General features: G+C 37.0%; 1 protein-coding gene across 1 annotated transcript in view; it reads left to right on the top strand.

Moving 5' to 3' along the window:
- LOC150107321 (E-selectin-like) overlaps positions 1 to 27,445 on the top strand; it is a 280,274-nt gene that overhangs the window by 121,184 nt on the left and 131,645 nt on the right. Inside the window, exon 12 of the mRNA XM_090391789.1 lies at positions 14,043 to 14,222. Coding sequence (XP_090247915.1) covers positions 14,043 to 14,222 — 180 coding nt within the window. The remainder of the gene's footprint in view (positions 1 to 14,042; positions 14,223 to 27,445) is intronic.

Below are 27,445 nucleotides of genomic sequence, written 5' to 3'. Positions count from 1 at the left end.
CCTAATATAAGAGAGAAAATGAGGTTTTGAAGAAGATGAAAAAGATGTTGGCAAGATGGTTTGCAGGAGAACCAATACAGTCCACTATACGGAGTAGTGAATAGACATCTTTATGGAACTTGGAAAGACCATAGAGATGTGGGGTGGGTGGGGGAAGAAACTGGAAAGGAACCCAATCATTACATTACAATGCACCAAGACATTCAGGTACTATTAAAAAAATTCAGAGATGCATGCAAAGCCATCTTAGAATTTCAAGGTATGGTGTCTAGACTCACCAAGGCCATGAGAACCAAGATTCTTACAGCTGCAAATTCTAATAGAATAGTGAGAACTCAAATATCTAATATACTGTCTTCCTTAATCCATAATAAAGACTGCAGTGTTTTATAGATTCCTGGATGGGTCACATGATTATCACTGAATTTCTGGTAATGGTCATTTAATTATAATGAACTTGAAACAGTAGGACTGCACATACACCCTCTTCATGATCATTTTGAATAATTACTGTAGTATAATTAAATGGCAGCATTTGCATGAGTTTCATAGTCTAAATTTTATTTGTCATATTAAGAATACCATCTAGCTGATCAGAAAATAGAAATAAAATGAAATGAACAACTGAAATTGCAGTTATCTAGCTTTTATAAAACAACTGGATTGCAGACCCTCAGTATAATTATAATAATAATTATTATTATAATGGATGTCTCCATGGGTTCATCGTGGGAGATCCCATATTGATATTTTCTATAGGATATCAGGATACTCTGAATTTGGTCATATTGTAGTATCCTTATGAGGTTGAGACTGTTTGTATATTCCAGATGTAATGATTTTGATAGGAATAGTATCTGGCATCATCTGAAGTAATATCTAATTAGTAATTTTAATATTAAATGTGAGTTTTGACCTAAATATTAGTTTGTCTATGAACTTGTTGCAGTGCACACTGCTCATTTAAAATCAGAAGGGAGGGGCATAGAAAAAAGTATGTTAGTTTTTTTGTTTTGTTGACCAAAAATAATTTCTTTCAATCCTTAGTAGAAACAGATTGTCAAATTTTTCAGCAAGAATCAAAATGTAATTATAATCTGAAAGCTTTGAGAACTTCAATTCATAGTCCTTCAGTTCTTCAATTCAGTAATTAAAAGAATGTTCATGTTCTTGTTCACACTCACTGATAACTTTGCTATTTCCCAATTCTGTCATAACTTTCACTAGTTATGCTATGGCTAGATATAACAGAAATGATATTACAAGCGGAATAATCCTCATTAAATACTATATTATCATTAATCGAGCATACTCAGAAAAGAACTTTTTTTTTTTTTTTTTAGTGAGAGGGGTAATAGAAATATGCATTCAAATATGAACAATAAGAAATATGAACAATGCATGCAAATGATTTTTATCACATTCATTGAAACTGAGAAAATCTGCATAATCATCCATTACATAAGCTTTATCTTTTAGTATTAGCATAATTCATAAACTTAAAGCATTACTGAGCTTCGGGTTCTGGGTAACTCTGGAACTAATTGTGATATATGTACTTAATAATAACTGCTTTATATCTGAGCCATGTGAGTTTTTGACAAAATTATGTAAAAAAGAAAAGCAATTGTAACTAGCACATTGGAGGTAATTATTATTATTGTACAGGCATTTCTTGTACAATAGTCCAGGAGGTGCCTATCACCTAGTCTCATTGCAGGAGACACAAACATTCCACACAATCTAGCATATCTTGAACCAATTAACAGACAAATCACTCACAACTGACTGGCAACCAATTTCACTCATTCACAACTCTCCAAGCAAAAAATCTAGTCCTCACACCCTTAATAACCACACCTTTATTCAACTTCCAATGATGACTTCTTGTTCTGGCCCTCCTAACCAAGTGCTGAAACATTTCCTCTGCTTCAATCCTATAAAACTTTTTAATCAGCTTAAATGTTTCAATCATATTTCCTCTTTTTCTCATATCAACCAACTTCTGCAATCCACACACCCTCAATCAATCCTCATAGGACATTCTGCAGACCCCTCACCATCCTTGTTGCTCACCACTGAATCTTCTCCACTGTTTCCTCATCCCAAAGAAACCCAGGATACCAGACCTGAGCACAGTAAACCAGATGTTGACATATCAAGACCTTATAAAGAGGAATAACAACTTCCTTATTTCTACTTGTTGTTAGCATGTTCTTCAATAGCCAAGTAATCTTATGAGCAACCTTAGCAATACGTCTTCTAAACTTCAACTCTCTGTCTACCACCACACATAAATCTCTAGTTTCATCTATTTCCTGGATTACAATTCCATCAATGTAGTACACAGCTTATAATCTATTTATCCCAAAATGCATAACTCCACATTAAACTCACATTATCTTTGGCCCATACCAAAAGCCTATTTAAATCGTTCTGCAAGCTCTCCACATTGCCTTCATTAACTATTACTCTACCCAATTTCGCACTATCATCAAACAACTGAATATTTCCTTTCAGGTTATTTCATTTATCAATTATGTACAAATTAAACAGTAGTGGTTCCAGCACTGAACTTTGTGGCATACCACTAATCACCTGTTTTTGCCTTGATTCTGCCCCACCACTTTTTGATATCTGTCCATCCTCTTATCCACATAACCAGTATCATGTCTATCCCCATTTGCTCTAATTTGCATAACAAGTTCCATGTGGTATTCTGTCAAATGCCTATGCAGAATCATAGTATAGCCATTTCCTTTATCTGACTCAGCTGTTACTCTATTATATAAAATTAGTAAATTACTGTGGCATGACCAACCCCTTCACAAAGCCATTTTGTGCTTCATACAATATCAAATTTTTCCAGTACTTTTACCACCATGCCTGAGATGCTGATTGGTCTATAATTTGCTACTGCAGTCTTAGAACCTCCCTTATGCAAGGGAATTATTTTGTCCTCTTTCCACTCCCTTTGAACTCTACCAGAGCTGAGAGTTAAATAAAAGAGCCTAATCATAGGCATTGGCGGTTCCATTACACATTCTTGCAAAATCCAAGCTGATATCCCATCTAATCCAACAGCTGCATTTACATTGAGATTCTGCAATATTCTAAGAACCTCCAATTTATCCACATCTGTTCCCACATCAGTGTCTGTCACATATGTTACAGCAGTAATCTCACTTAGATGATATAATTTTGCAAAGTGGTCACTCAGTATGATAAATTTAGTTTAATCCTTTATCCCAGTGAGAGCAAACAAAGTTTGCGCCTGAAAATATCTTCAGGACTGAATATAGTGTTGTACTATCTTACCTGGGTAAGTAGTACAACACCAGGCAACTCGTAGCAAAGGTGGAGCAAGCTGCCAACACTCCTATCCCAGTATCTCCCATAATGCAAAACACATCTCCTTGTGGATATGTATACTGTTATGCATTAAGAGATTGGCCACTACCCAGACTAGTTTCAACCTTTATTGAGGTCTCTTCAGTGGGAGCCAGGCCCAGAGTTGGAGATACCAGGCAGAAGCAGTAGCAAGGTCATCTTTACCTATAGGAGTTGCCAAAAGGTTTGCCACCTTTTTTTATTAAATTACTCTGGATTTAGAGAAAGATGTTGAAAGTTTATTTATCACTAGGTTAGACTATGATAAATTTAGTTTAATCCTTTATCCTAATGAGAGCAAACGAAGTTTGCATCTGAAAATATCTTCAGGACTGAATATAGTGTTGTACTATCTTACCTGGGTAAGTAGCACAACACCAGTCCTGAAGATATTTTCAGGTGCAAACTTCGTTTGCTCTCATTAGGATAAAGGATTAAACTAAATTTATCATAGTCTAACCTAGTGATAAATAAACTTTCAACATCTTTCTCTAAATCCAGAGTAATTTAATAAAAAAAGGTGGCAAACCTTTTGGCAACTCCTATAGGTAAAGATGACCTTGCTACTGCTTCTGCCTGGTATCTCCAACTCTGGGCCTGGCTCCCACTGAAGAGACCTCAATAAAGGTCGAAACTAGTCTGGGTAGTGGCCAATCCCTTAATGCATAACAGTATACATATCCACAAGGGGATGTGTTTTGCATTATGGGAGATAGTGGGATAGGAGTGTTGGTAGCTTGCTCCACCTTTGCTACGAGTTGCCTGGTGTTGTACTACTTACCCAGGTAAGATAGTACAACACTATATTCAGTCCTGAAGATATTTTCAGGTGCAAACTTTGTTTGCTCTCACTGGGGTAAAGGATTAAACTAAATTTATCATAGTCTTACCTAGTGATAAATAAACTTTCAACATCTCAGTAACTCAACTGTTTTATCTGCTTCTGTCTCATCACTGTCAGTACTCAAGGTTAATGTTCCATAGTCATTTTTCATATTACTTGCTGTGTGACAAAAGAACTCTTTAGGATTTCCTTTGGCTTGCTTTTTGCTAGGCTAGATTGTTCTTGTAATCTGATTTTGCCCTCCTTACCATGCCGGTTACCTTTCTCCTTATATACCCTTCATAACATTTTCTTCTGCAGCTTATGCTTAATGATATTGCTCATCCATTTAACTCCTCCCTGATTAACCCTCCTTACCTTAGGTATACAATTTAAAATTGCTTCCTTTTCATGTTCCTTAACTATCTCCCATGCACTATTAATATCTTTCCCTTTGCAATGTTTTTTGCCATTATGCCGATTTAAGCTTCTTTCTAAGCTTGTGATAATCACCTTTCTTGTAGTTCTACATATACCCCTTCTTGACAGAATATTACTCATGTTTTACAATCTGCCAAGCAAGACTACATGGTCACTTTTGCTAATTGGAGACAATGTAGCCACCTTGGTTATGGATAGCTCTTGATCCTATGACCTGTACTCATTTTATTAATTAGCCTATGCACAGCTTCCAGATCATTTGTGGAATCCCCTGCCTATAGCAACAACCTTCTGTATAATTTGTCTTACTGGCCTTGATATCACACCAGACTCTTTAAATGAACAGCCATTCTCTTGCTTATCTCCTATTCTTTTTGGCTGCAATTCATCCGCTATCATCAGCAGTACCCCTCTGCCTATCCTATCTTCTCTATCTTATCTGAAAATACTAAAACCCTTCGCACTCTATCCTGTAACTATTCTATCTGCTGTTAGCCAAGTCTCATGCCTGTAACTTTTGGCAAGGTTGTACTAACCAATGCCAGAAACTCCTCTCTCTTGTTTCTGCTACTTCTGGCATTAGTATATAGAAATTGCATCACTCCTTTAGGTTCCCACTCACCTTTACTTCCTGAATTGACTACCCTATTCAATATTTTTGCTTGGGAGACTAGATTCTGCACTTAGTCATTCTCACATTCACTCGCCTCATGGGTGTCTTCACACAAACTCATGCATGCTCAGTGAATAAAGTTCTCCCTCAGATGCAGTCCATTAGCATTATACAAATCCTTCTTTTCATCAAACACAGACCACAAATCCTGCATCATTCATTCTGCATACCCAATGTACTGATTCATTTGCTACCAATACCCTCCTCCTCCTAAGTTCATCTCTATCATAGCATGGCAGGAGATTTGTGCCAACAAAGACAGTTAGTTCTTTCAGTTTACCTTTCTGCATCAGAATGTCATGATTAATATCATCAAATTTTGCACCAGTGTAACACAATTTTGTTACACTTTCATTGAGTATCCATTCTCAGTCATTTTATCCTTAACCTGTTTTTCTCATTTGTTCACTCAAGCTTTATTATTACTTCGGACCACAAGCTTCTTTCTCTTCTCAGCTGTGCTAATCTTGCTGCTTCTTTAATTTTTCAATTTTGCACTTTGTCCTTTGAAGAATAGGATTCAAGGATGCTAGTTCTTTATTTATGTCCATTTTATTCTTCTCTATTTCTATGGCCACATTTTTGACATTAATTCTGACATTTTACATCCTACCGTTGATACTGTCCACTCTACTAGCATTTGTTCCATTCTCGTTACCCAGTTTTATTATAACAGGCACTTACTTTAGAAATATTTAATACACACTCTTTTTCTCTCTCTCTCTCTAGTTTTAATTTCCTTCCACATACCCTTTAATTTTCACGATGAATACATCAATCACACTGCACTGCACAAAATCCCACAAATTTAAACATTGGTGCCACACCAATGTTTAAATCCAAGCATTGGTGCCATACCAACAATATTGTATTTAAACAAAAAAATAAAAGGTTTACTTGCAATCTAAATAACTCAGTCACTCACACCAGTGTAAAACAAAAACTATGAATTAACCTAATATTATCAAACTAAAATATGAAATAATTACTTATCCTTTGAGCACTTCAACCAAGATGTTTGCAAGATGTTTAAGATGTTTCATATTTGATCTACAGATCAAATATGAAACATCTTAATCTACTTCAGATCTGTGGTAGTGGTATTACAATAGGTAACCATAATCAGCTATGCCAACAAGTAATCTGAATTTGGATGTTCAAAATATGAATGTGATTTCCCCTCTGATGGTCAGTTATCTGGAAATTTAGTTACAGGAGTTCATCATTGTAGTGCATTTTCTTCATAAAATATGGAAAAGTTTGATATTAATTTTTTTCTCTGTTTACATTTGTGACTCATTTTGTTACATTTTGTTAAAACTTCTATTTATGCTTAAGCATAAATGGCAATTTTAGTATGATTCTTTCATCTCCTCCTGATCAGATCTGTAAATGACAGTGACTTGTTCTTGACTTTTCCACCCACTGCTCTCCATTTTGTGATTATTTTATATATTAGTCAGCCTGGTTGGCCAAGGAACCTGTTAATAAAAGTTTGTCAACAGGAAAATATACCTGAGGAAAGTACGCTTGTCCCCATATACAAGAGTAAAGTGGATGCCCAAGACTAAGAATTAAAGTTGATGTCACACAATGAAAATCCTAGAGAGGGTTCTTAATGGAAGACTGAGGAAGGAGGTGGAGATTGAAAAAAAAGCAATTTGGCTTCATGCCTGGTCGCTCAACAACAGATGCTATTTTGGGTGTTACGATGTTACGATGGATGTTTGTGATAGCCTGTGAAAATACTAGTGGTGGTGGGTGGTAGATAGCATTGATGTAGATGATGATGGTAGTTGCGGTTTGTTGTAGTTGGTGGATTTGAGTGGTGGAGATGGAGAGTTGTAGAGTAGGTGCCCTCGCTCGATAAGTCTTTGAACTCCTTGGAGATATCATGTAATAATAATATATATTTTTTATATTTTCTAGATAATTTATAGAAAAATATCTTCTTGAATGTGGAGAAATAAAGATAGCAACCAATATGAATACCCATTTATTGAAATTTCGTATGTATATATTTCAAGAAAACAGTTTTCACTTTTTCACTATATGTATAAATATATATACATATATATGTGTATATATATATATACTGCTTAAAACAATTAGGGGATATTTTGGTTTTCTTGTAAATTATAAAGTTAAAAAATAATTTACAAATGTAACACAATTTGTAATAAATATCGATTATTTCAACAATATCTCCAGTTACACCCTATTGATAAGTAAGAAATATTTATTCATTTATAAAGAACCCAGTAGTTATAATTATTTGCAGAAATTTATAATTATCCAACAGAAACTAAAATATCCCCTAATTGTTTTGAGTAGTGTGTATGTATATATTATTATTATTATTATTATTATTATTATGGGCGACTCGAGGGAGTCCTTAGACTCATCAAGGGGGGCCCTAACATCATGTCTTCACAAGTATATGACATTCTCACAGTATCTATCTAGGACGGTGAGTGAGTTCAAGGCAATACCTTGCCTTGCCTTGAACTCACTCACCGTCCTAGCACCCACAACAGACTCTGGCAGCTTATTCCACTCATTTACCACTCTAAAAGTAAAGAACCCAGCTCTAACACCCCCTGTTAACCACACTCTTGCCCAGCTTCCATAGGTGTCACCTAGTTCTCCCACCTCCAGTCCTGATCTCAAAAATATCCTCTGAGTCAATCCTATAGAAACCCTTTAGCAATTTGAATGTCTCAATCATATCTCCCCTTTTCCGCCTATCAACTAATTTCTGAAACCCACAAATCTTCAACCTGTTCTCATATGGTTCATTCCATAGACCTTCTATCATCTTAGTCACTCACCTCTGGGTCCTCTCCACCTCCTCCCCATCAAGAAGGAACCTAGGTGATCAAATCTGGGCACAGTAGTCAAGATGAGGTCTTTAAGGCTCGGTACAGAGGTACAATAACTTGCTTGTCTCTGCTCGTCAAGGTATTTTTCTACAACCAAGTGAGTTGATGAGCTGATTTAGCTACTTTTGCAATGTGCCCCCTAAACTTCATTTCCCTATCCACCAACACTCCCAAGTCCCTGGCCTCATCAATCTCCTGGAGTACAGTTCCACCAATGTGGTATACTGCTGCTAATCTTTCACCCCAAAATGCATAACCTTACATTTTGTCACATTAAATTGACATCCATTCTCCTTAGCTCAGAACTCTAATTTATCCAAGTCGTCCTGCAAGATTTTGACATCTTCTGCATTCACTATTGCCCTACCCAACTTTGCATCATCAGCAAACAAATGAACTGTTCTGCTTAGATCCCTCCCTATATCGTTAATGAACAAATTAAACAACAGTGGTCCAAGAACAGAACCCTGTGGCACACCACTAGTCACAGGCCGTCTTTTGGACTCAACTCCTGAATAAACTACTCTTTGATATATAATGTGGATCCATCCATAAAAGGCTCTAATCCCCTATAGCCCATTAGTATTAGTACCACTTTGTAGAATAAAGCTCAGATAATTTTGGAAATCCTACTTTAGAGACTAAACATGGTATTTTTTTTTTATTATTTATTATTTTTTTTTTTTCCCCATGACTTCAATAAGTGGGATGTTAGACTCACTCCAGGTTGTGAAATTTGTCTTCTACCCGAAAACATTCACAAATACAGTTGACCCTTAAACAACACAAGTTTGAACTGCACAGGCCCACTTGTACATAGATTTTTTTCAATAATAAATATATTGGAAAATAATTTTTTCGAGATTTTCAAGATAATTTGAAACACTCACAGACAAACAACGTAGCCTAGATATATTGAAAAAATTAAAAAAGAGTTAAGTATGTCATGAATTCATAAAATATATGTAGATACTAGTCTATATTATCATTCACTACCATAATTGAGAGGCAGGTTTTTTCGTGCAGAGTTGTGAATGATTGGAATGCCTTGCCTGAGAATGTGGTGTCTGCAAATAGTTTGAGTGTGTTTAATGCACAGTATGAGATGTGTGTGTGATAAAGGGACCTCCCAGATGAGTCTTTGACTCCATGAGGTCTTGGGGTAATAATAATAATAATAATAATAATAATAATACACAGATCTATTATAAAAATTTGAGATTTATCAAAACTTATGCACACAAACACTTACAGACCGTACATGGCACCATTCGCAGTCAAGAGAAATAGAAACAAATGTAAAGATGCATTATTAAAATGATCTCTGCATAATCAGAATAAAATACAAATTTTATAATGATTCATTCATTAGTGTATAAGCTAGGCTACTGTGAAGCATTCGTATTGATTGCACTAGGCTACCATAAATAAAGCAATCATATTGCTGCTGCTTTATTATTAATGCATGAATCATAGATACTAGTCTATATTATACCTGTAAATAAATACAAATTTCTTTTTCATATTTTCTTTACATTTTGATGTCTAGTGTTAGTAATACTTAAAACATCTACAGTGTTTTGTATCATATAAGACAATATAGATGTAGGTACCATAAATGTATTTTCTCTTCCTTATGATTTTCTTAATAAGATTTTCTTTTCTCTTGTCTTATCTTAAGCTTTTCATGAACCATTGAGATTCTTTAGCCGTAAACTTCATAACCGCGAACCGTCTAGGATAAAGTAGTTGGCCCTATGCCTCCTGGTGTGTCCCATGTCTGTAGCTGCGTGTGTTCATGGGGCTGGTTTGCTTGTTCTGGGGAATGAAAAACCTGAGTTTTCAGGTGAAAAAATCCCCTACCTCTGTATGAGACTGGCTGACTGGCTAACTCCTTTATCGATTTTTCTCTAGCTTACTTTATTATAAGAATACAGTATATAATACATATAACATACAAAATATGTGATAATTGACTGTTTATGTTATCAGTAAGGCTTCTGGTCAATAATAGGTTATTAGTAGTTAGGTTTCAAGGGAATTTTCTGCCCTCTAAACCCTCTCTTATTATTAGCTCTTGTGGACTGGTTCTACCTTTGAGCAGTGCCTTAGACCTCTCACAAGGGACATGTTGCAAAAGTGGTAAAGGTAACACAAAGGATTCCTGCAATAATGAGAGGGACGCTGACCTGCAGAGATAAAAGAGTTATCATTCCGTTGTATAAGACCCTGATCAGACCACACTTAGACTATTGTTCTCAGATTTGGTCCCCAGGATTTGAAGGGGATAAATTAACTGTGGAAAGGGTACAGGGTACAGAGGCGGATAACAAAGACAGTTTCATGTACAGTATAATGATAGTTGTGAGGATCAGCTGAAGGAATGTGGACTGCAGAGTTTGGTGGATAGAAGGAGAGGTGATATGATTGAGACTTTTAAACTGTTGAGAGGTAGTTACAGGGTTGACACTGGGGAGTTCTTTCACGTGGTTGAACAGCGGGAAGGAGTGATGACAAGGGGCCATTCCTGGAAGTTATGAAAGGAAACTGTGAGCAAGAGGGTGAGGAGTGGTTTCTTTGCATGGAAGGTGGTTGAACCGTGGAATGCATTGCCTGATAGAGTGGTGAGAGCGAGAATGGTCAACGAGTTTAAGGAGTGGTATGATAGACTTTGTTTCCTAGGAGGGACCTCCCATGTTGAGTCTTGATAGACTTGTGTTGCCTGGGAAGGACTTCCTGCGACGAGTCTTTTGACTCCTTGGAGGCCTAAATAATAATAATAATAATAATACAAAAGTAGTTCTTCACACTTAGGGCACTTTATTTCACACTCCAGGCACTTTATTTATGGGCTTATTGTGATCTCAGTATTTGTGACTGTACAAATGTAGCTCTCAGTGCAGTTTCTCTAAAATAGGATGAAAAATCTGGGTTTTCAGCAAGTAAAAAGCTCCTGCCTCTATGTGAGACCAGCCAGCTCATCTTAAGATGAAAAATCTCTTTTATTTCTTATAAATCATCCTCACCTTACCTAGGCAGATACTAGGTAACGAAAAAATAATAAAAATAAAAAAAAAAAAATAAATAATAATCCAATAAGAGCCTGTCCAGTTTATTTAATATTTGACAAAATATCAAGAGCTTTCTTGAATGAGGACAGTACTTAGTACATTTCTGAATATTTTAAGAAGCCTCACACACTTGTTGACAACTACCTAAAGATGTTCACAAATGTTCATGCCCATAATTAGATACTATATTATCTCTCATATTGATTATTAACTTTAACTAGTTGCATGGAGTTTATTTGACCCCAGCAGTCATTCAAGTTTGATTTCTGACAAAACCAATGATGGATTTGTGTTGCGATTTTGAGTAGCTGAGTTTCTTGTTGCCCTTGCACCGAATCAGTCATATGTTGATCATCGCTGCAATCATTTGTGGAGTAAAGAGTGATTTCTGACATTCTGACCCCATGTGGCTACTTACATGAGTATTTTTTGAGTGATTTTTTTTTTCGGTTTGGTACTCTTATGCATATTTTCTTATTCTAGTCGCAATGATTACGTTTGTTGATCACTGAGTTTGCCATTACCAAAGTGAATCAAAGTATTTTTGAGCTGATTTATTTATCATATTGTGGGCTTCCAATGGTATAGGGGTAGAACCGTTTCATATGATTATGTCATGACAATGATTCTTATTTATTTTGAGAGTTTTGTGGTTTGACAATATTCATGACCAAGAATCACGAAAAGCACACAACAGATCGGCTCCATTTTTGCAAACTGCTTTCAGAAAATTATAAAAAATTATATTGTCCATCCGAGTTTTTGACAATCTATGAACAGTTTGCTTTTTGTGGTAGATGTGTTTTTTGCCAGTATCTGCAAAATAAGCTGACCAAGTATGGGTAAAAGTTTTGCTATGATGGATGTGAAAATGAATTATAATTATATTTTTACATTTGAAATTTATGTCGGCACTCAACCTGATGGACCCTTCAAGATGGAAAATTCAGCCAAAGCAGTAATCAAGATACTGATTATATCCATCACTGGCACTGAGCAAAACATCACTGCATACTCTATGGGAGGAGTTATACTGGAGGAAGTAGGGGAGACAAGAGATCTGGGGTTGATGATTGATAGAAACCTGAAATTTAGGGGACATATTGCAAAGGTGGTGAAGGTAACACAGAGGATTGCTGCAATAATGAGAAGGACACTGACCTGCAGAGATAAAACAGTTATCATTCTGTTGTATAAGACCTCGATCAGACCACACTTGGACTATTGTTCTCAGATTTGGTCCCCAGGATTTGAAGGGGATAAATTAACTGTGGAAAGGGTACAAAGGCGGATAACAAAGATGGTTTCAGGACTGTACAATGATAGTTATGAGGATCGGCTGAGGGAATGTGGACTGCAGAGTTTGGTGGATAGAAGAAGGAGAGGTGATATGATTGAGACTTTTAAACTGTTGAGAGGTGGTTACAGGGGGTTGACACTGGGGAGTTCTTTTGCTTGGTTGAACAGCAGGAAGGCGTGATGACAAGAGGCCATCCCTGGAAGTTACGAAAGGAAACTGAGCAAGAGGGTGAGGAGTGGTTTCTTTGCATGGGGGGGGGGGTTGTTGAACCATGGAATGCATTGCCTGATGGAGTGGTGAGAGCCCGAGAATGGCCAATGAGTTCAAGGAGTGGTATGATAGACTTTGTGTTTCTTAGGAAGGACCTCCTACGATGAGTCTTTTGACTCCATGGAGGCCTGAATAATAATAATAATAATAACTGGTATACTGGCATTATCTTTGCTCAAAGACCACAAACTGATTTTTGGTGGGTACACTACACAAAAATAAAAAAAAGAAATACCACTCCAGTTTCAACCCAATAAAACATGAGAATCACACAGCAGTTTATTTGGTTTCACCAGAGAATTGACTATGACATCTTATGTGCTCAAAAAGTCCAAAATATGTAATTCTTATTTCTTCCATGCAGAATGCAACTGAAATTGATGAAGAATGTCCTGAAAATAAGCTGAAATATAAAATTTTATAATTCCACAAAAAAGGGGTGTTGATACATGTGATAAAATATGTCATACATATAACCCTGGAAGATGCACTAAATGATGGCCATTGACACTGTTCTTCCATTTCTTGAATGTATCTGCAATAAATGCATATGCTCTGTATAATTTTGGACTACCTAAGAGTTCTAAAATGAGCAGATGGGATTTTTTTTAAAAGAAATTATCTGTGGAATTGACCAGACCATTTCAAAACAAGCATTCAGATATATTCTACAAGTATCAAGGGACATCCAAAAAAAAGCTACAAGTAAACTTGGTTATTCCAGAAGATCTACAACCAAAACCAAACACTTCTGGATATTCCTAGGGCTGCTGTGTAATATGTCCAAGATCGAAGGATTGTAAAATAAGGTTGAAGTGTGAAAAATGTCTGAGCTTTTGTTGCAATGAGCATTCTTCAATAAGATGCAATTATTGTATGGAAAATTAAGACTGAATAAAAATGTTAATAATTAATATAAAAATAAAGCAATATTAATGATTTGTTTATTTCTGTTTACTCACCATAATCAACCTTATAATAAATAAAAACATTTCATGAGAAATATTGAGAAATTAAAGAAATATGATAACTTTAATTTTGGGGTGAAATAGGCCCTATGTGACTAATTATGTAACAAAAAAAGATGCAACTAATTAAGGGTTAATAAGGCATTGCACTGTAGATTTTAAGATAGTATACAGTGTGTTATTATCACTCTTAGTTATTTTCTAAAGAGATATAATTGTTTCAGATGTACAGTGTGCCTTACCTCCACCTATTGCTAATGGGGAATATAGCCTGCTAAATGAAACTGCTACATACCAAAGTAAGGTTATGTATAAATGCCATAACAATTATACACTTTTAAGAGGACACATAAGAGTTTGCCAAGAAAGAGGAGTTTGGAGTGGACAAGATCCTGTATGTCAGTGTAAGTACTGAATTATATTACATTTATTAAAATTAAAGCAATTATAAAGTAGGTTTATATTACTTATCAGGTTTGTATCTCAGAAAAAAAAAAACATTGAATACATGCTAAAACTGCCCAGAGTTCTTTGTAAATCCCTTAATAATTTTAAAAAGTCGTTAGCTCTTAAAATTTAAATAGGAGACTATTAGTTTTTGAAATGTTTGTGTGCTCATCCACTTAGAATATACAGGGTGTTCGGGATAAATTTGACATATTTATAATTAATTATATTTTTCCGTAAGTTACATGTATTAACACACACTTCTCTTCATTTAAAAGTTTGGACCCTTCTTCATTCACATACAAGATGTCAGAAAGGATGGATAGCTGGAACCCACCTGAATCATGGAAGAGAATAACTTGTATCATGATGATTCGTGCCCGCCATCAAAATAAGGATATTACGACTGCTGCCCAATGCTCCCTGAATACAGTAAAAACAATCAGGCATGAACTAGAGACTTGCAATGGTGACTACGAGGATGTAGCAAGAAGAAAGATCCCTAGCAGACGATCTGATTGCGTTCGTACAGCAGAATTCCTCGCAAATCTGCAGGAACAGGTGTTGAAGAACCCTGGCATTGGAATTCGGGCTTTGTTCGTGGAGTTGCTAACTGTAGTCAAGCCCTGGATAACAAGGGTAGGCAATGGTAGGCCGTATGTATGGCAGCAGGATTCGGCCCCTTGCCACACCTCTGGGAAAAGTCAAAAATGGTTGTCTGAAAATTTCTACGACTTCACCAGTCCAAATGTTTGGCCTTCAAACTCCCCAGACCTTAACCCCATGGATTATTTTGTATGGGGCGCAGTTGAAAAAGACACCAATCGCACTTCCAGTAATACAAAAGCCCAGTTAATGGATAAAATTAAAACAGTTTTTGCGGCCCTTCCCAGGGAGACTGTAGCATCAGCTTGTTCGAGGTTCCGAAGCAGAATTGAAGCTGTGATCGATGCTAATGGTGGTTATTTTGAGTAAATCTTGTTGATAGTATTGTAATTAACTCTGCCTGTAATGTTTTTTTGTCAATTCATTAAATTTAATAGATACAAAGAAGATTTTCTTTTTCCTTACGAAACTGTCAAATTTATCCCGAACACCCTGTATATACAATAAGGCTTTTTGCTTTATGACACTTTACTCATACAACAACTTGATATTATGACCAATGATTATGACCATTTATAAAATGCTGCATTTGCTCATATGATAGTTTTAATGACATGACTGCTGTTAATGAACTGGTGCATAGTTTTTGTGGACTGTACAATGTCATTACCAACTGAATCTATCTCTGTTTGGCATTTTGCTGTGAATTATAAACTGTTTATAACTTATTTTATTATGGTTAATAATAAAAAATGAAAGTAAGAGTACTAATGCTTCCAATGGAAAGAACTGTAAACCTATTACATTAGATACTAAGATTAAAATTGTTAAATTTAATGATAAAGGTGTATATAACATTGTGATAGGCCTCAAACTAAACTTGCTATCTCAGTTATGCACACACACACACACACACACACACACACACACACACACACACACACACACACACACACACACACACACACACACACACACACACACACACACACACACACACACACACACACACACACACACACACACACACACACACACACACACACACACACACACACACACACACACACACACACACACACATACTGTATATAACTGCTTAAAAATGCATTTAAATCATTACATGCATCTATAAGCAGGAAAATAAACAATTATTGATGCACTATATGATGGAATTTGATATATGATGGTAGTCTGGAACCTAACGTCATATGACTGGGTATTCTTGAGCACAGAAAATTATATATATAGTTAGAAATAGACAGAATGATTCCGAAATTATGTAATAGTTTCAAGTTCTTTTAATGCTATTAAATTCTTAGCATAAGCAATATAAACAAAATATTCTTCTTCTCTTTTCTTCAAAGATTAGGCATTTGCTTATTCTAGCTTCACTGGTCTTTCCATCTTGCAGCTGGTCTCCCCCCCCCCCTCTTTTTTTCCCTTTAGTCTATATCTATCCACCTCTTTTGGTAGCCAATATCTTTCCATCCTAAATAGATATTCCTTCCATTTCTCTATCTTCCTTGATCTCTTCATTTACATCGTAAATATCTAGTTCTTTTCTGATGTCTTCATTTCTTATATCTAAACAAAATCAAAATGTCAAAATGGCCTTTGATGACTGAAAATTTATTGTATTTGGTCTATCTGAATGCATTTTTGTTATCTAGAATTTAATTAGAACTAAACACTTGTAATTTTAATTATTATTAGCAGCATCGCTTCATTATGCAAAATAAATGAATTTGAAATATGCAATCCTGAAATACATCAGCAAACAATAAATCTGATTCAAGAAAACTTGAAGTAGTATATAATCTTTACAGTGTTGCTAATTATCTTCTACAGTTATCAAGTCATGCATGCTTCACCTGATTAGAATATTGCCTGTTGAAGTGAAATGTGTGGAGCCATAATTTCATTTCCAGACAGCAAATGGTTTGCATCTTTAGAAAACTGGAAGAACTGAGAGAAGATTACTAGAATTTATGGAAGACAAAAGCCATTATTATTATTATTATTATTATGGGCTACTCCATGAAATCCTTAGACTCATCGAGGGGAAGCCTTAAACATCACGCCAAGCACCATCCTACATTTGTGCAGTATCTCTCATACTTTGCTTTTAACTCATTCACAGTCATGGCACCCACAACAGACTCTGGCAACCTATTCCACTCATTCACCACCCTACAAGCAAAAAAATCTAGTTCTAACATCCTTGCTAATTACACTCTTGCTCAGTTTCCAGGAATGGTCCCTAGTTCTTCCACCACCAGACCTATTCTGAAAAATTTCTTCTGTATTAATCTTGTAAAAACCCTTCCCTAATTTGTATCTCTCAGTCACATCATCCTTTTTCTGCCTGTCAACCAATTTCTGTAACCCACAAATGTTCAACCTGTTCTTGTAAGGTTCATTCCATAGACTTGCTACCATCCTGGTCACTTGCCTCTGGACCCCTCTCCACCTCTTCCTCATCGCCAAGAAACCCTGGTGCCCAGATCTGCATGCACTAGTCAAGATGGGGGCCTTATCAAGACTCAATAAAGAGGAATGATAACCTGCTTGTCTCTGCTCATCAAAGTATTTCCAGTAACCAAGTAATTCAATGTTAGCCACTTTTGTTCTAAACTTCAGCTCCCTAACCACCAACACTCTCCCCAAATTTCTGGCTGCAATTTTCTGGAGTACAGTTCCATCAATGTGTATATAACTGGTAATCATTTCACTTCAGAATGCATAGCCTTACATTTTGCCACATTAAAATGAATAATTTTACTTTGCCCAGACTGCCAGTCTATCCAAATCATCCTAAAAAATTTTAACATCATTTGTATTAACTCTTGCTCTACCTAACTTTGCATTATTGGCAAACAACTGAACTGTTTCCTCTCAGATCCTTTCCTATATCATTAATGTACCTAAGAACAGAGCCTTGTGGTGTGCCACTAGTCATAGTCCTTCTTCTAGGCTCTACTCCTGAATAAACTATTCTCTGATATCTCCTCATCAACTACCATCTTATCTACCTCACCAACCCTATATCCACCCCCACGTACTGAGTTTACTGATTAGAATGCCATGTGGTATCTTGTCAAAGGCTTTTGTAAAATTCAGCAGTATCATTGTAAATCAATTACCCTTATGCAGCTCAGCTGTTGCTGTGTTATAAAATGTGTGCAAGTTACTGAGGCATGACCTACCCTTCACAAAACCATGTTACCTCCATAAAGTATCCCATTTTTGTCTATCCATACCTGTATTTTGCTCTTGACCAACTTCTCCGGTACCTGGACACAACTCCTGATATACTGATTGGTTGATAATTTGCTACATCAATCTTGGAGCTTCCTTTATGCATTGGAACTATTTTCCTCTTTCCACCTCCTTGGGACTAACCCAGAGCTGAGACTTAGATAAAACAATATAGCCAAAGGCTCTGACAATTGCCTGGCACCTTCACATAAAACTCAATCTGGTATACCATTTAATCCTATAGCTTTGTTCACATCAAGGTTCTGTAATATGCTATACACCTCCATTTCATTCAGTTCCCTCATAAGTTTTTGCCTCTCTCATTACTGCAATAGTAGACTTACAAATTGTTCACTTAGTAAGTCTACTATCTCGACTGATTCAGTTATCCTGTTGCCATCGGTATTCATTATTATATCATTCTGTCATAAACATTCTTCCTTTTTACTTGCAACATATTGAAAGACTGTTTGGGATTATCTTTGGTCTGTACTGCTAATTCTTTCATACTCTGCTTTTTCCTTTCTTACTACACTGGTTACCTTTCTGGCCTGTGCTTTGTACTGCTCATGTGCCTGCTGGTCACCTTTCTCCTCGAATTCTCTCCACAATTTTTTCTTTTTTTGCAGCTCCAGCTTAATGATGATATTCATCCATTTAACTCCCACTTGACTTACTCTCTTGACTCTAGGTATGCAGTCTGCCATTACTTCCCTCAAACATTCTTTTACTACTTCCCATGCACTATCAACATTCAGCCCTTGCAGTTTCACTTGCCATGGCACTGATCCAAACAGTCTATAAGCTTGTCATACTTAACAGCCCTGTAATTCTACACGTACCCCTTAACTGAAATTTCCACACATTTAGCCACATCCTAGGTCAAGACCATATGATCACTCTCACCAGTTGGAGGCAATGTGGACATATTGGTTATAGTCATTCTATATGCACTTACTAGATCTAGCACTCTCAAATCCCTAGTATATTCCATCAGATGTTGTTGCATAAATTCCATTTCCTTCCTCCCACGTGTCCTCTCCTCCTTCCAATTTGTGTTTTCCCATAGTTACAGTCCCCCCCCCCCCCTTAATAATTACTCACCCTCCACTTATTGGGCTTATTTGTCGTTGCATACTATCCCACTTTTCCATCCCCTGGTCTATAGAAGTATCTTCTTCTTCCTCTTGTGCCTTATCCCATTTATTTGGGGAGACCTTTTTACACGATCCCAACTCCCCCCCCAATGTTGGGGTGGAGGTATTTCTGTCTGTAGAAGTGTGTGTTCACTGGGATGGTTTGCCAATTCTGAGGGATGAAAAACCTGAGTTTCCGGGAGAAAAACTCTCCACCTCCATATCAGACTAGCTAATTCACCTTTAGTTGAAAGAGACCAGATAAAGGTTCATCACATCATGGACAGGAATCGAACCCAGGTCCTTCTGACCAAAAAGCTTTGTCTATACTGACTGAGCTACTACAGAGGCTCTGGTCTATAGAAGCATCCAATTATATATTTTGTTCTACTGGCCTCTCTCTCTCTCTCTCTCTCTCTCTCTCTCACACACAAGATAGTCTCAAATGTGCTATTTTCATTGTCCTGCAGTTGAACTTCTACTCTTTTTTGGTTGCAGTTCATTATCTGTCATCAATAAAACATCCCCCTCATTCTTTTCTCTTTATCCTCCCTGAACACACTATACCCTTCACATTCTATTGCACAAACTACAGCTTACAAACTTCTGTCAGCCATGTCTCACTAATGCCAGTAACCTTTGGCCAGTATGAACTAACAATACCAAAATCTCTTCCCCCCCCCACTCTTGTTCCAAATGTTCCTGGTATTAGCACACATAAAGTGCAAAAGTCCCTAGGCCCATCTCCATCCTGATGTTTTATGTTATCTGATTCTGGTTTGTTACCATTGGTACTAACTTAGGCATTTTATGCACATTCTTACACTCACTGATATCTGCATATTCACTCAACAATCCCCCCCCACACACACAAAAGCTCTAGTTTCCCTGATTTTGCACTTCCACTTTCACTTCATTTGACAACACTTTTTCCAGACTGAACATCAGATTCATTCAGATGCAAACCATCCCTCTTTTATAGGTCCTTTCACCCATAAAACTCACTCCATACATCCACAAACTCCACATTATTCCTCCTGCATAACCTACACATTGAGTCATTTGCTATTATGTCCTCCTTCTCTTCTCTGTTCTATCATACCATGGCAACAGACTCACTGCCTCAACTTTCTCACTTTTCTTTTGTTACTTCCAGTTATTCTTTCATGTCCTCCCTCATTCCATATTTTTCTCCTTACAAATCATTTGTTCCAGCCAAAACAATCAACTCTTTCACTTTACCCTTTTGTGCTCTAATAGCCTTACTAATATTAATTTTTGCACCCGGGAAGCACATGATTTGTTATTCTCTCATTACACTTTTTTTTTCTGTAAATATCATATTGTTATATTGTATATGATGTGACAGTTTTACATACATGAATTGTTTATGAAATGGCAAGATTTAAAATTATAATACATCTGAAATGGGAAAGAGAAATTAATGATACAAAAGTTTAATTCAACAAATATAAAAAACTTTAAGAGAACAGGTATAGGCAGCTTTTGAAAGATTTAATTGGACTTAATCAAATATTATCAAATTTTTGATAATATTTGATTAAGAGCGAGAACAGTCAATGAGTTCAAGGAGTGGTATGATAGACTTTGTGTTTCTTAGGGGGGGGAGACCTTCCCTCGATGAGTCTTGATAGACTTTGTATTTCTTAGGAAGAACCTCCCACGATGATTCTTTTGACTCCGTGGAGGCTTGAATAATAATAATAAAAAAAAAATGAAACCTTTAAAAAATTAGGCTTGTTAAGAAAATATAGAGAAATAAAAAGAATTGCCATAAGAAATTTGATAATTCAGAAATTTTCATGAGTATGCAAAATAACTAGGGAAAAAATTAGGCAAATAAAAGAAACTATTAAAAATAATATAAATTTGAAAAGTTTGAGATGATCTGTGATAATAACCAAATCAGAAATGGTATTTAAGAAGAAAGAATGATAAAGAAATCAATAGAAAGGAAATATCAAGCAATAAAGAATTCTGTGAAAAATTCTACAGTCTCTTCAAAAGATTGAATTAAATAAAAGATAATAGTAAATTGAGGGTGAGTGCCAGCTGTGTGGGGAGAGAGTAAAAAATATTGACAGAAGTCAGGAAAATCTTAGTGTTGGTGATATTGTTGATTACATATACTAATGCTAGAAGTATTATGAATAAGAGGGAAGAGTTTTTTTTCATTGATTGATGCAACCTTGTTACATGACAAAAGTTATAGGCATGAGTGAACTTGGCTGACAACAGGTGATGTAGCTGCAGAGATAGAATATGAGGAGTATAGTATTTTCAAGGCCAGAGAAAATAAGACCTGGGAAAGAGTTGCGGCTGACGATAGCAGATGAAGTGGCAGCCAGATAGAGTAGAAAATTAGGAATAACATGGATAGGAGTTCATTTGTGGCAATGTGATGTGAGATAGAGCTGGTAGGACAAAATATATGCCAAAAGGGTGCAAGGAATAATGTGGAAGACATGCATCAGCAAATTAGCATAATGAGTGCAGGTTGAGTATTATGGGGGGGGGGAGAGGCTTCAACTACAGAGACGTAGATTGGAAGGATGAAAGATCATATGGCTGGAAGGAAATGGAATTTATTCATCTACTAAGAGATAATTACTTGAAACAGCATGTGCTAAAAGGGGACTCAGGATTTGAGAGTGCTGGATCTGGTCATAGGATCAGAAAACCTGTCCATAACTCGTTTAGCCATAGTGCCGCCGGTAGGTGACAGTGATTGTGTAGTCTTGATTTGGGAGGCTATCAAATATGGAATTTTCAGTTAAGAAGGATTATATGTGGAACTACCGGGCAAGTGATTATAACAAGCTTAGGATACAGCTGTAAGCATTGTTCTGATATAAGAATCTGCAAGGGAAGGATGTCAGCAGTACATGGAAGATGGTCAATTGATATCTGAAGGAGGCAATATCAGAGTGTGTACCCAAGGTCAGGAGGATAAATCATATTGGAGTTCGAGGAATTAGTTGTATCATTAAGCAGGAGCTGCAAAAAAAATAATATTGTGGAGGGTATATAAGGAGAAAGATTATCAGTAAGCGCACAAGCAATACAAAGCTCAGGCAAAAAAAAAAAATCACCAGCATGGTAATGAAGGCAAAACTTTTCATAATGTTAGATTATGAGAAGAAATTAGCTGAACAGGCTAAAAGAAATCCCAAAGAGTTCTTTCACTATGTGGAAAGTCAGTGGAAGGATAACTTTAAAGAGTGACGATGATGGTAGCAATGTGATGAAAGTAGACAAAATAGTTATGTTACTGAGCACTTTGCAATGGTCTGTCATCAAAGTGAGGATATTTTACTCCTCTGAGACGATAACATTCTTCATTCTTTCATCATTTGTGTAACTACTCTTGATTTCTGTGGTGGACAAAGAGCATGCTGTACGAAGCACCAAGTATCAAGTGAATATCTAGTTTTGAGCAATGATATCACTGCGATTTTCGCAGTGATATCATTCTTTGCATTCTTTTATGTTATCAGATCTTTTCTTACAGATCACATGATGTTCTAACCTTTCTTCTTTCGGGTCAGAGGCTAAAATTTATCTAATTAAATGAGGGAGTGCCGTCAAATGATCCTCCTGAAATGGTAGATAATCTCTGGCTTAATTGTAAAACTGAAGGCGGTACTGAGCAAATAATGGTTGGGTGTTTCTCCTAAATGCTAAATTATACTTCTACATTAACTGACACAAATTTCTATTGACCACCTTTGTTTTCAGTGGGTACTTCTCACTTGGTGATTCAAAAGATGTCAAAGTAAGGATATTGCAACCGATGTGAGAATAGAGGTTAATGAATTGTAAGTACTTAGGATATTGCAGAATCTCAGTGCAAATGCACTGTAAGTTAGATGGGATATCTTCTTCTTCTGCAGCTTCTCCCACTTAAGTGGGGTTACTGTTGACGATGAGTCTCCTCCACATCCAAGTTCTTCATCCTCAAGTTCTCTTCTACCAGCTCCCTCCATCTCTTCTTTGGCCGCCCACGCTTCCTCCTCCTTCCTTGCACATCCATCTGCATGACCCTTCTTCCCACATAATCATCCTTCCTCCTCATCACATGACCAAACCATCTCAACCTTGCCTCCTGTATCTTCGCTCCTAAGTTCGTAACTTTCACTGTTCCCCTCGCATAGTCATTTCGTAAACGACCCTTTCTGTTCACACCGCACATCCACCTAAGCATTCTCATCTCTGCTACTTCCATCCTGCTGATGTTATTTTTCCTCAGGGCCACAGTTTCTATAGCATACGTCATAGCTGGCCTCACTACTGTCCTATAGATTTTGCATTTCAGATCGGCACCCTCTTATCACATAACACTCCAGCCATCTCCCTCCAATTCCTCCAACCCGCTTGTATCCTGCATCCCACTTCCTTCTCAGCTCCTCCATCTTCTTCCACTGTTGAACCTAAGTATCTAAAGTCCCTCACCTTCATGATGACATTTCCTTCCAGCTCCAGATCTGTCTCCTGGCCACTGTCCACTGTGCAACACATATACTCTGTCTTACTTCTGCTCAGTCTTTTCTCCATCTTTCCAGTTTAGTTCCCACTTCTTCTCTTGAATCTGCACACAGCAAGATGTCATCTGCATACAACATTGTCCAAGGCGCATTTTCTCTCACCTTCTCTGTCACCACCTCCATCACAATATTAAGCAGAAATGGACTTAATGCTGACCCTTGATGCAAGCCAACTGTTACTTGAAAACTTTCTGTCTGTCCCAGACAGGTCCGAACACTTGTCTTCACATTTCTGTACATCTCCCGCACCAACCTGACATATTTCTCTGGAACCTTCTTCTCCCTCAGACACCTCCAGACTTCTTGCCTTGGCACTCTATCGTATGCTTTCTCCAGATCAATAAACACCAGATGTAGCTCCCGTTGTTTCTCTCAAAACTTTTCCATCATCTGCCGTAACTCAAAGATAACATCTGTTATTGATCTACCAGGCATGAAACCAAATTGTTACTTTGCAATCTCCACCTCCTTCCTCAATCTTCTATCAAGAACCCTTTCTAGGATTTTCTTTGTGTGGGACATCAACTTTATTCCTCTGTAATTTTTACAGTCTTGTGCATCCCCTTTACCCTTGTAGATGGGGACAAGAGTACTCTCCCTCCATTCCTCGGGTATATTTTGCTGTTGGCAAACTTTCATGAACAGGTCCCACAGCAGGTCAATTCCCTCTTCCTCCAGTGCCTTCCATGCCTCCACTGGAATCCTGTCAGGGCCCACCAATTATCCATTCCTCATCCTCTTCATGGCCTCTGTCACTTCCACTCTACTGATGTTCTGCACCATCCCCTCAGTAGGCTGCCCATCCAGCAATGTAAGTTAGATGGGATATCAGCTTGCATATTACAACAATGTTCAAAGGAACTGGTATTGCCTCTGACTAGGCTGTTTAAGTCTCAGCTGTGGTAGTCTCAAAGGAGTGGAAGGAGGACAAACTAGTCCCATTGCATAAAGGAAGTTCAACACTGGAGTACTAAATTATAGATTAATCAGTGTCTTGGAAGTAGCAGTAAAGGTCTTGGAAAAGTTAGTTAAACACAGAATTCAGGAATGGATAGATAAGAATATTATACTCTGTGGGAGGCAGCATGACTTTGTGAAGGATATGTTATGCCTTAGTAATTTGCTAACTTTTTATAATAAAGTAACAGCTGAGCTGGCTGGAGGAAATAACTACATAATGTTACTACAGGATTTTTTGAAGGTGTTTTATAGGAGACAATATAGAACTGATATGTCAATTGGAACAAAGGGGGATGGATATGAAGTGGATGATTTGGATATGGGAATGGTTGATGGAGAGACCAGAGAATAGTATATGGAGAAGCAGAATCTAGGAGAATGTGACTTGCAGTGTGCTAGTAGGCTCTTAGCTTGTACCAGTGCTGTGTAATATTGTATATAAATGATATAGGAAATGGTTTGAAAGGAAATAGTCAGTTGTTTGCTGATGTTACAAAATTGGGAATCAATAATTAATGAAGGCGGTGTATAGAGCTTGCACAGTGATTTAAATAGGCTAATGGGCAAAAAATAATAGATATTTATAATGGAAAAGTATAAAGTTATGAAGTTGTTTGCGGATGATGTGAAGCTGGGAAGGGTTATTAGTAATAGTGCAGATGTGGTAGTCCTGCAAGGGGATTTGAATAAGTTAGACCAGTGGGCAAATGACTTGGGTGTTGGTTTAATGCAACAAAATGTAAGGTCTTGAGGTTTGGGATACATCGATGGGGCGCTGCATACTCTATTGGGGGGGGGGGGGGAGCTGTACTGGAGGAAGTAAGGGAGATAAAAGACCTGGGATTGATGATTGATAGAAATGGGGAACATATTGCAAAGGTGGTGAAGGTAACATGGAGGATTGCTGCAATAATGAGAAAGATGCTGACCTGCAGAGATAAAAGAGTTATCATTCCATTGTATAAGACCCTGATCAGACCACACTTAGACTATTGTTCTCAGATTTGGTCTACAGGATTTGAAGGGGATAAATTAACTATGGAAAGGGTACAAAGGCGGATAACAAAGATGGTTTCAGGACTGTACAATGATAGTTATGAGGATCGGCTGAGGGAATGTGGACTGCAGAGTTTGGTGGATAGAAGAAGGAGAGGTGATATGATTGAGACTTTTAAACTGTTGAGAGGTGGTTACAGGGGGTTGACACTGGGGAGTTCTTTTGCTTGGTTGAACAGCGGGAAGGCGTAATGACAAGAGGCCATCCCTGGAAGTTACGAAAGGAAACTGTGAGCAAGAGGGTAAGGAGTGGTTTCTTTGCATGGGGAGTGGTTGAACCATGGAATGCATTGCCTAATAGAGTGGTGAGAGCAAGAATGGTCAACGAGTTTAAGGATTGGTATGATAGACTTTGTGTTTCCTAGGAAGGACCTCCTGCGATGAGTCAAAAGACTCATCGCAGCAGGTCCTGACTCATAATAATAATAATAATAATAATAATAATAATAATAAAATATTACGTGCTGCATACTACATTGATGGAATTCCAGGAAATTTATAAACTAGGAATTTGAGGATGTTGGTAGATAGGGAGTTGAAGTTCAGACGACTTACTGCTAAGGTGGTTGAAGCTATATCATAGGATTACTTCGTTATTGACAAGCAGAGATAAGAAAGTTTGTCATTTCTCTTTATAAGACTTTTATATGGACTTTCTGGGGGATGAGAAAGTAATAGAGAGGATCCAGATGCATGTGAGTGGTCTGTAAAATGTTTCCAAGGATAATAGAGGCATTTTTGTGGTTGTGAAAGTTGATTAATGGACAGAAAAGTGGAGATGGGATAGATAAATTTAAGTTACTGAAAAGATATTTCATCACTTTGCTAGCAGGGAAAAACAAGGGGTCACCCCCCTGGAAATTGAGTAAAACTATTGTTAGCAAGAAGAATATATTATTTGCATGAAGAGAGTTGAATGAATGGAATGGTTCACCATTCCACTCATTCACCTCAGAACTTTCCAGTGTTTTGAGTGCTTTGGTGATCATTGCATTGAAAGGTACGATAGGTATTGTGTGGATAGTGTCAATCTTCCATGATGAATCATCAGACTCCATTGAGGTTCCTGTGCAATGATAATATACAGATGATGTTAAGCTCCTATAAGGTGATTTAAATAAATTAAAATTATAGGCAAAGGATAATGGTTGCATCATTACCAAGAAAGTATAAGGTTACTCATTTTATTATTTTATTATTACTAAGTTACTAGTGTTTTCAGTTATTTTTAACTACTATTACTAATTACTGAGATAAAGAGCCAATAGGCTTCACTTCGGCGAAGTAAATTTATTCAAATTAAGTGGATATTGAATCCAACGTTATTTCTTCGCCAAATAAGAAACACAAAGATAGAAAATCTATCTAAGAGTTTCATGCCAAATATAGAAAAGTATAAAAGTTTGGCAAGTCCAAGCATAAGCCAACAGGTGGTACATGCTGGAGCAACTCATAGTAAAGGTGGAGTAAGCTCTGATCACTGTCCTTAGTATTTTCCCATAATGTAAAACACAACTCCTAGGAGATGTATGCTGTTATAAATTATGGGAGATGGTCACTACCTGACCAGTTTCGACCTTTTTTGAGGTCTCGTCA

This window comes from Typopeltis vanoorti, chromosome 4 (assembly GCF_054136105.1).
Source record: "Typopeltis vanoorti isolate ZY-2024b chromosome 4, IOZ_Tvanoo_1.0, whole genome shotgun sequence".
Classification (NCBI taxonomy): domain Eukaryota; kingdom Metazoa; phylum Arthropoda; class Arachnida; order Uropygi; family Thelyphonidae; genus Typopeltis; species Typopeltis vanoorti.
The sequence above is the reverse complement of the archived record's forward strand: the minus strand, read 5'-3'. Positions and strand labels throughout refer to the sequence as shown.